The following is a 9522-nucleotide window of genomic DNA, read 5'->3' as shown; positions in this document are numbered from 1 at the left end:
GTGATGTAGAAACTTGAAGCCAGCAGTGCACATCCAGTGAGAATGGAATTTACAGTGAAGTAGGAGACTTCTCGTGTCCAGCAGCATTTCCATATTCATAGATTCTGGATTTTTTAATGAGGTTGAAGAAGTAGATGACTTTTTAAGGATTTTATTGTAGAAATTTTACCTTTTTCTTTTTGCTGGAAAAAACAGAGACACACATTATTATTCCAAGCAGAATATATATGTCTTAATATAAGTCTGGAGGGGCTCTTTAACATTTGGTTTATAACTCACAAAGCAAATATAGGGTCATTTTAGGGGTTATTAGTGTAATTGTTCTCGCTTCTATGAAGCATCAACTGGTCAATAAATATATAATGAAAGATAATATAACACAGCTGCAACATGTGTCTCAAGTCCTTATTCATATATATGATTATAAATTATGGGAGGATTTATTTATTATTTCCACTTGACTATTTATTTTTTATGATTGCTTTATTTAGAAATACGTCTTTTCTCTCCATGACAACTGAGCAAACTCCATCTTAAAATGACGAAGGCCATTAGATGTGGATGAAAACCGCAGGACAATAAATCAAGTAAGTGGCTCTTGAGTACAATATTTTTTTTTTTACTACTACTACTATTTCCATGGTCAACAATGAGTTTAACAGTTTGAAACCTGTCCATATGATTTGTCTGAGTATAAATGGTTAATGCTTTCTAACATGTGTGTACATCATTAAATTTGATAACAGCTCATTAACTGTTTGCATTTACAGGGGCTTATAAACATTGTTATAGTCAGTCACATTATAAAGTGTTATAAACATTTGTTAAGTGTTTATGTACTACTTGTTAATGCTAAATATGGGTTAACGTGTTACCAAAACTGTCCTGAATTAAATCATAGAGGAATGGAAGCTACTGTATAAAAATATTTACCTCTTCTTGAAGTGCCTACTACATAACTTTATTATGTACTTCATTTAGTCTAAGTTTTTCTTTTTCTATTTCACAATATACCCACAAACTCATGTCCGTTGTGTATGTCTTTTCAACACCTGCATTTAGACTAAGTCAAAAAAGTGTCAAGTTTACTGTAGAGCTTTATTCAACTTCAACTTCAACTCAATCTGAGGTCTTGAACAAACTGTTGCCTATATCACCAATTATCACTCTCAAAGTGGTCAAATTCAAGTTGTTAATGCGCCAATCACTTCCACACTTCCACATATAGCACTGTAGGCAATTACACTAGGAATAAAAAGTGCAGGGAATGTATAAGTTCTACGTAGATATTTAAAAAGTTACTTCTGTAGTGGTTTTTATTTGGACCTGTGACTTAATTTGGTTGAATAAATGATTTCAGATCTGTCCTCCAGCTGTGGAAATGACACAGTTAAATGAGTTGACTGGGTTAGATTCAGAGAAGAGGACTTGATCATGTTGTTCTAAGATATTATTTTTTACATCTGAAAGAAACACAACATTATTTTTCTAATTGGTGTCACTCATAAAAGTGCAACGTTGCTTCAGTTTTATTTCAGGACATGTTCAGGGTTCACTGAGTGCTTCACAGCATCCAGACACATCAGCAGCAGCAGCAGCAGCATTGTTGATATTAGCTGTGATTCTTTGGACCAATACGTCTGCCTTGATAGCATCAAAGATGTTTTAATTCTCTCTGAACTTCTGTGTCTGTTCCTAGAAGATCATTAGAGATTTTGGAAGTACAGTAACCACCCAGTTACCTCTCCTGTTTCCACCACTTCTCCTCTAAACCATACACTCTTTCTTGGCTTTCCGGCGTGACCTCTCGGGAATGACACAAACACACAAAAAAAGATTAAGCGTGTGATATTTGCTGGAGCCAGACACTTCAAAACACATGAGACCTCCGCGTGCCCAGGTGTTAAAATGGTCTTGAAGTCTAGGAAGATATTTCACAGAGGTTCATTTTCACTTTTTTTTCTCTTTCTCACTAGAAGTCGGTCTTCACTTCAACAGATCTGCACCAACATGGATGTAGGATTTTAAAAGATTAGATTTTTAGGATTGTGAATGATCCAGCAGGGTGTATATTTTATAAAGTGCACTGGTAGAGGTTTGACAGCCAGTCGCTATATATTCTGGCACGTGGGCATTTAATTTTTTTATTTTTATAAATGCATTTCTCCTACTTAAACACTGCCCAGCAAACAGAAGAGACATCTGGGTGATCTAGGTTTGATTAGCCACTATGATCTTCTGACTTGCTACATACCGTCAGACAGCTTGTCCTTTTGCAGCTTTTAATCAATGTAATTCCCCGGCCATCTGTCAAGGACAACAGCACTTTGATGGGACGGTCAGTCAGACATTAGACCACTCCTTGCACATGCCACAACAATATCAACCCACAAGTGCAGTTGGCCAGTCCAGATTTTGGCTCAGTGGTTTCTAATTTAAAATATATTTTCAATTAAAAAAAATGAGTATTTCTTCAGATTTACCATTATATTAATTGACCTCTGAATGAATCCACACTTCTGTTAAAATGTAATTTTTTTATTAAAATATTGTGTTTTTTATTCACGACTATACATATAATTTCACAAACTGTACATTTTTAGTCATCAACACATTTTATTGAATGAAATAAAATGCCTATAATTATAGATTGTGTGACTGGGATTATTTTCTTTAGTAACTTTAATAGATTACAAACTCAATTTTTTTATTTTAAATGTAACTTGATTTTTTATTTTTTACTATGAGTTAAAAGCAGGAAAGATTAAGGTTGACACTATAAGTCACACTGTCTTATAGCATTGCTGTTTCCAGATGTGTGACCTTTTTACTGGCCTCAGAAATGTTCAAATTCATTTTCTAATGATTTTATTAAATTTAAATAAAAATATTTTTTTCTTGTTGCAAATTTTCGTCATAACCAATCTCCTCTCCTAATAGCCTCTCATCTGCCCTGATTGGATCCTGCCTTTCATGACGTTGATCGCACTGTAATTAAAAAAAAGACCTTGGTCACCAAGGCGGGAACATACGGCTATTTAATTTACATAAAACAGCCTTGAACTTATTTTAACCTTTATAACATCTTCATTTCAAACTTGCACAAACCCTCCCGCACCTCTCTGTGCGTGTCCGGCTGCTCCCCCCGCAGTGATTGACAGTCTAAATGCGGGGTGTCTCTTTGTAAACGCTGCAACTGTGCAACCTAAAGGTCGCCAGCGGTGAAGTGACAGCTTACACGCGAAGCCGCCAGAGAATCAATATGGTGCCAGCCACTATTACACTGTCCCATCATCGACCATCAGCTGAGGCCAATAAGACTATACCCTAACTGGTAGCATTCAATTTGCTCCTGCGGCGCCTTAAAGCTAATAAAGCGATTGATTGGTCCTGTTTTCAGTTGCTGAGCAGCCTCTCCACACGCTGACTGACATGTTTAAGCATCGCTTTGATCCGATCGGAGCGATTTGTAGGGAATAAGGTTTAGAAAAGGCCTGATTACAGGCTGCATATTCTAATTGCTTTCCACTGTGGAGATGATGTCTTTCTGTTTGTGCCACGCTGTTGTTCTCTGCCTGTCACTTTGTTTTAGACCGAGCTGCATGAGGCGCTGGCTGGTTGATAATTATCTTTAACTTAAGTTTAATATCAGCTTTTTCTGCGGCTGTAATGTGGAGTCATCCGGCTCCCAGAGGCCTCGCTGTGCTCAGGAAGCTCACTGTGTGCACACTCTGGCCTCGCTCTGTCGCCGCCTGGTGCTCACACTGCGCCTGCATCTCATGCGGGAGGAGATCCACTGAGAGGACTCATCCGAGCCCATTATTAACGCTGTTCGAGAAATAAAAGCTGACTCCTAACCACCGTCCTCTCACTGCAACCTTAAAGAGGATCCATCTAAAATAAACTCATTTAATTCATTCGGTGTAAGGCCTGATGGGAAACAGGCTCTTCGATTTTTGAATTAAATGCTGAAATTGAAATAAACACCATCAGCATGCTGTAAGAAAAAAAAAAACACTCAACATTGAACCTTTTAGAATATGTGAATGATCCAAACATGAATACTGTTAATTAGAATTAATTAGTAATTAATAGGATTTGTCTTATTAATAAAGGTTCAACCTCTTGCTTTTCTGATGCAGCTCCGTGTGAGTCAGAAGTATAAAAATCTACTAAATAGCAGACAGCATACGGATCTTTTTTGTAATAGAATGAGAACGCTTTTTTTCTAATGATTACAATTAATTTCTTGACAATGTGTTGCATGTAAAAACCAATCGAATAAAAATAAGGAAATCGGCAATAAATAACGCGCTTTTTAATTGATAACATTCGGTAATTTTTTTTAAATAGACAATTAAATCGGGAACAAACCTACAAGTCCGGACTTCTGAACATCAGCATCTTCATCCGTCTCACATCATCATCAGCACCATCATCTTTATCAACCTGCTGGGGAGGAAGAGGAAGGAAGAAGAAGAAGAGGAAGAAAGCACAATAATAATAAACTAAACCCGCTCCATGATTCATCCTCAAATTCCGGGGAAAGTGCGGAGGCTGTGGAGAAAGAAAAATCCATCTGAAATAAAATAAATCAAAAAAATCTCGTCCGCCAAAAAAAAAAAAAGAAGAAAAAAAAAAGAGAAGTAGAGCAGCAGCATGCATTCAGCTCTCTGTGAGAAGTGGCGGTTCCCATGAACAGACTTCATCCAGAGGAAGAGTGTGCACACAGACCTGCAGCCTCTCTGCAGACACTCTGTCAGCTGAACGCACCGCACACATTTTCCCTCCATATCCTTCAAATCCACGTCGGGGGGGGAAAGTGCTGAATTTCTACTACCTTTGAACACTCATTAGCACCTCATAATTACTTTACTAATTAGGATGACATGGTTATTAACAGGATGCGCTGTCATGACAGTCACCACCACTCCTCCTCGCTCCTAAATATGCCGACCTTGCGGCTCTGAGAATATATGCATAAAGATGGATGGCATCCGTGACACCGCAGCCCTCACCAGGACACATCGTGGCCTGGTTTTCACTCCTCACATGGTGTTTGATTTCATTTTTTTTTTACTCCAAATGATTTTTCAATTCAAAATCAGGTCTGATTGATAATTTGGCAAACTCTGGCAACAGTTGAGCCTTTTTTCACAGCTTTGGAAAGTTTAAAAAGACAGAGAAATATTCTGGAGAGTGAAACTGGCTGGAAAGAAAGATATTTCTAATGGATCCTACCATAATGCTGGCACTGCTGAGCAGCCACTGTGGATGTTTGCCTTTTAGTTAGACTTAAATGGTTTAGAGCTCATGATCACATTTCTCTTCTGTTTTTATTTTCCACTTCCCTTTCCAGTCGCAGCTTGGATATTTCATACAGAAATGTTCACAGCGTGGCCTTAAAGCACATGCATGTTTTTTTTTTCCTCCTTTTTTTTCCTCCTTTTTTTTTTTTTAAAGAGCTATTCTAGAATTAAACTCAATTCAATGGTTGGCTTGAACTGTCTAGATAAAGAAACAACTCCCTGATTGGTGAGGTGCCGGAGCCGGTCAGGATGTAAGCCAATGGCAGCGCAGGGAGGTGGGGGCAGGAGAGAAAAGGCGTCGAGTGTTTATTATAAAGGAGAAAATATTAATTCCCCCTCGCCGTGGGCCGTGACGTCAGTATAGGAAGTCATTGTAGAGCAACACTGGAGCGATTAGCAGCAAAAAGGGGGAGCCTGATGTCGAGGAGTCAGCCCTATGTATATCTCTCTATACGCCTCAACTTTTAACACAAAGTTCAATATCCAAACACAAAAAGCGACGTGGACTACGCAGACCCACACTTTGCTTTTGCGCATTTTCACTGAATGTAACCTCTTGGAGCCGCTTGCAAACGTGGATTTTGTTTCTCTCCTGGGTTTATTTGCCAACTCTTTTCTTTTTTAAATTGTTTTTGTAAGTCAAGAGTTCATTTTTGCGGACTTTCTTCTGATTTGCAACGGAGGAGAAAGCATCTCACTGTTGTTATGAAGGCTTCATCACTCCTCTCTTAATATGGAAGGATCCAGCGGGTCGAGTTTTGGGATAGACACTATTTTATCCAGCGCTTCTAACTCTGGTAACCCCGTGCTCATGAACGGAGATTTTCGGCTCGGCGACAGCAGGACAGCGGATTTCAGGAGCCAGGCAACCCCGTCACCATGCTCGGAGATAGACACTGTGGGAACAGCCCCCTCGTCCCCCATCTCGGTCACCATGGAGCACGCCGCCGATCCGCATCTGGTCCAGGACAGCCTTCAGCATCACCACCATCACCACAACCAGCCGCAGAGTTTGCCGCTGTCGCCTCAGCAGCAGCCGCTCGCCGGGGCCGGCTGCGCCCCGAGGACTGCCACCTCCTCGTTTTTAATCAAAGACATTCTGGGCGACAGTAAACCGCTGGCAGCCTGCGCACCTTACAGCACCAGTGTACCCTCACCCCATCACACGCCAAAACCAGAAAGTGCCACGGCTCCGGACGGCTTCAGGCCCAAGTTGGAACAAGACGAGAACAGAAGCAAGTTGGACAAAAGAGACGACATTCAGAGTGAAATGAAATGCAACGGTAAGAGCTCCTAAAATCTGCTTTATCTCAGAAAGACGCAGTTTAGGTTCATTATTGTTGTTTGCTCAAAATACACTTGAGGTTAATTATTATAGGCTACAAAATAAATAAACTGTAGCCAACAAAAACAAATATAGATCAGGGACTGAATAAAAAAAAAAGTAATTAACTGTAATATTATTATTATTAATAATAATGTTTTTACTGACTGATTCTTTGTCTTACTTCCAGCCTCCTTTATTAGTCTAATAGATGTGAAAACAGATGTAAGCCTGGTGATTTTCCCCGTGCGCGGGGCCTCCCTAGTGGGTCAATTAGAGAGATTATTGTTCTTCCTAGAGGGGGGATCATGGAGCACCGAAAAACAGCTACAAATAGAGATGGATTGACATATTGATTTCTCGTTTTCTGAGGGAAAAGAACAAAAGTAAGAGGAAAAACTCCAGGTGACAAATACACACAAATTTCTTTTAGTGCCACACGTGTCAGAGCGCATCACTCTGAGCGACTATTTATACAAGTTGGTGAAAGTTTGACACCGAGCACACACCTGTGATGTTTTTGCTGTTTTATGGGCTCAGTTTTGCAAGGAAGAATAAATGAAATTGTGCACAGTAAGTGAATACAATTCCAAGTGTTGGCCTAATATGCTTTCATGTTTAACCGCTGCTCTTTGCTCTGTGTTTAGGGACTAAGGAAGAAGGTGACCGGGAGATCTCCAGTAGCAGAGACAGTCCACCGATGCGCACGAAAAAGCCTCGCAAAGCACGGACAGCCTTTACCGACCACCAGCTCAACCAGCTGGAGAGGAGCTTCGAGCGACAAAAATACCTCAGCGTGCAGGACCGCATGGACCTGGCCGCGGCTCTCAACCTGACAGACACACAAGTCAAGACCTGGTACCAAAACAGACGGTAGGCAACAGCATCATGATTACATGTGCAGACACAGCAAACACAGACACATAAAACCAGAGAGGGTGCAGCAACAGAACCTGCTCCTGGTCCTGTAGAACTCTCTCTGTATTAAAGGAGAGATCCAAGTGAGCAGCGCGAACAGCAACCGGAACCACACTGGGGTATTTCAGAATTTTTAAAATTAGGATCTGATTGTTGTTAGTTGCTATATCAGTGCGGGAGTAAGCCTTTGAGGACGCCCACTGTTTCTGTCACATCACATTCTTATTGCATTTTTATTGAAGTTGCTGAATTATTTTTTTCAGCCAGTCGCATTCACATTTCTCATGTTTGACAGGCCCGTATTGTGGCTCTGCTTTTACCCAACACTTCTAATGCATGCAGGCTCAGTGTGTGGCTACACAGAGGCCACACAGCCATGCAAAACTTTAATTTTTTTTAGCCAATCGATCTCCCTGCTAACGGCAGGCCCGGTGATTTTCTACATTTATGTTTTGAGAAAACCAAAAAGATCCAATTTATTAGGATTTATTTTTTTTGATGAATATATTTAGAGACATTTGAGGCTGACATTATGACACATTCAAAATAAAAGTTCTGTCGAGATGGATTTAGCAGAAAAAATAAATTCTGAAAATATACATTTTTGTTTAGACTTCCTGCTTGCCTGCATGTGCACATTTTGGTTTACAGCTCCAATAGGCCTATTGCTCACATTATATCAATTTATTTAATATTTGCAAGTGTCACAAAATATTTATTCTTGCACCATATCCTGTCAGTGCACATTTTACCTCCTGGGTACAACTGCTGAAAATATCCTTGAGTTTAAAAAATACTTTCTCCCCCGCAGAGCTTTTTTTAAAATCCTGCAACTTTAACATTTCGCCTGCGACTTTTCAAAATAAAGGTTTATTTGGATACTTTATTGTAGAGCCTGTATTTATTGTGTTTGTACAGGAGTGAGAAAAGTTTGGATCATCAAGGAGATCTCAGAATACTGTCTTGATATTTGCTTTTTTCTTTTCTTTTTTTTGCCTAATTAAACCTTAGCCATAAATTGGTGCCTGCAATAATTAGGCCTCTGCATACCAATTAAGGGGGCGTTTGGGGAATTAGCAAGAGACCGGAGAGATTAAATAATTCATCTCTTGTATTTTGATCTGATTTCCAGGACGAAGTGGAAGAGGCAAACGGCGGTCGGATTAGAGCTCCTGGCTGAAGCAGGAAACTACTCGGCCTTACAGAGAATGTTCCCGTCGCCCTATTTCTACCACCCGAGCCTGCTGGGCACCGTGGACAGCACGACGGCGGCCGCGGCTGCCGCGGCCATGTACAGCAGTATGTACCGGACTCCTTCCGCGCCGCATCCCGGCCTCCAGAGACCCCTTGTCCCGAGGGTGCTCATTCATGGCCTTGGGCCGGGGGGGCAACCGGCACTAAACCCCCTGTCTAACCCCATGCCCGGCTCACAGCATCCGCGATAAGACACGAAATAAGACGAGAAAAGACGATGACCAGAAACCTGGTTGAACACGTGATGTGAGTAACTGCATCGGAACCACATTGCAGGACTTTTCCTTCCCCCCAAAAAGACACATTTAAAGACATTTTACAGAAGTAAAGGAGGTATTTAATATAGGCCCAAATAGCCTAAAGCCCAGTCCTATAGACTCTCTGTCCGGGCCGAGACAGACCACCAGGACTGCTCATGTCTGATTGTTTGTTTGTTTGTCTTTTGTACAAATACACTTACATTAGCAAATAAACTTATAAAGTTTATTAGATGGAGAAGAACGGAATGAATAAAGAAGTAATGATACTAATTGAATTGTAGACGCTTCTATTGAAACTGGAGTTCAAATTTCATTTGTATCGCTCTCATGAAGAAGAAGATGCAAAAAACAAATGTGTAAACTATCAATTTATCAATTATACGTGACTGATTATAAACCGGGTATATTGCTCTAATTAGTGGTACAGCACTTAAATATATATATATTTTAAATTATA

The 9522-nt window shown here is 40.3% G+C and overlaps 1 protein-coding gene across 1 annotated transcript; it reads left to right on the top strand.

Moving 5' to 3' along the window:
• The first annotated feature begins 6042 nt into the window (after window positions 1-6042).
• Window positions 6043-9266, top strand: barhl2 (BarH-like homeobox 2). Its single transcript, XM_035653858.1, has 3 exons — window positions 6043-6592; window positions 7281-7506; window positions 8684-9266. Exons 1-3 carry the CDS (start codon window positions 6043-6045, stop codon window positions 8994-8996), a joined length of 1089 nt encoding a protein of 362 aa, XP_035509751.1. The 3' UTR covers window positions 8997-9266.
• The last annotated feature ends 256 nt before the right edge of the window (window positions 9267-9522 follow it).

This window comes from Morone saxatilis, unplaced genomic scaffold, assembly GCF_004916995.1.
Source record: "Morone saxatilis isolate NCDOM2014 unplaced genomic scaffold, NCSU_SB_2.0 Contig12, whole genome shotgun sequence".
In the NCBI taxonomy this organism is placed as follows: Eukaryota; Metazoa; Chordata; class Actinopteri; family Moronidae; genus Morone; species Morone saxatilis.
The sequence above is the reverse complement of the archived record's forward strand: the minus strand, read 5'-3'. Positions and strand labels throughout refer to the sequence as shown.

Excerpts from the sequence above, each read along its gene's own strand:
- barhl2 (XM_035653858.1), top strand. The coding sequence starts at position 6,043 with ATGGAAGGATCCAGCGGGTCGAGTTTTGGGATAGACACTATTTTATCC. Across the intron at positions 6,593-7,280 it reads GAGTGAAATGAAATGCAACG|GGACTAAGGAAGAAGGTGAC; the intron begins GTAAGAGCTCCT and ends CTCTGTGTTTAG. Across the intron at positions 7,507-8,683 it reads ACCTGGTACCAAAACAGACG|GACGAAGTGGAAGAGGCAAA; the intron begins GTAGGCAACAGC and ends TCTGATTTCCAG.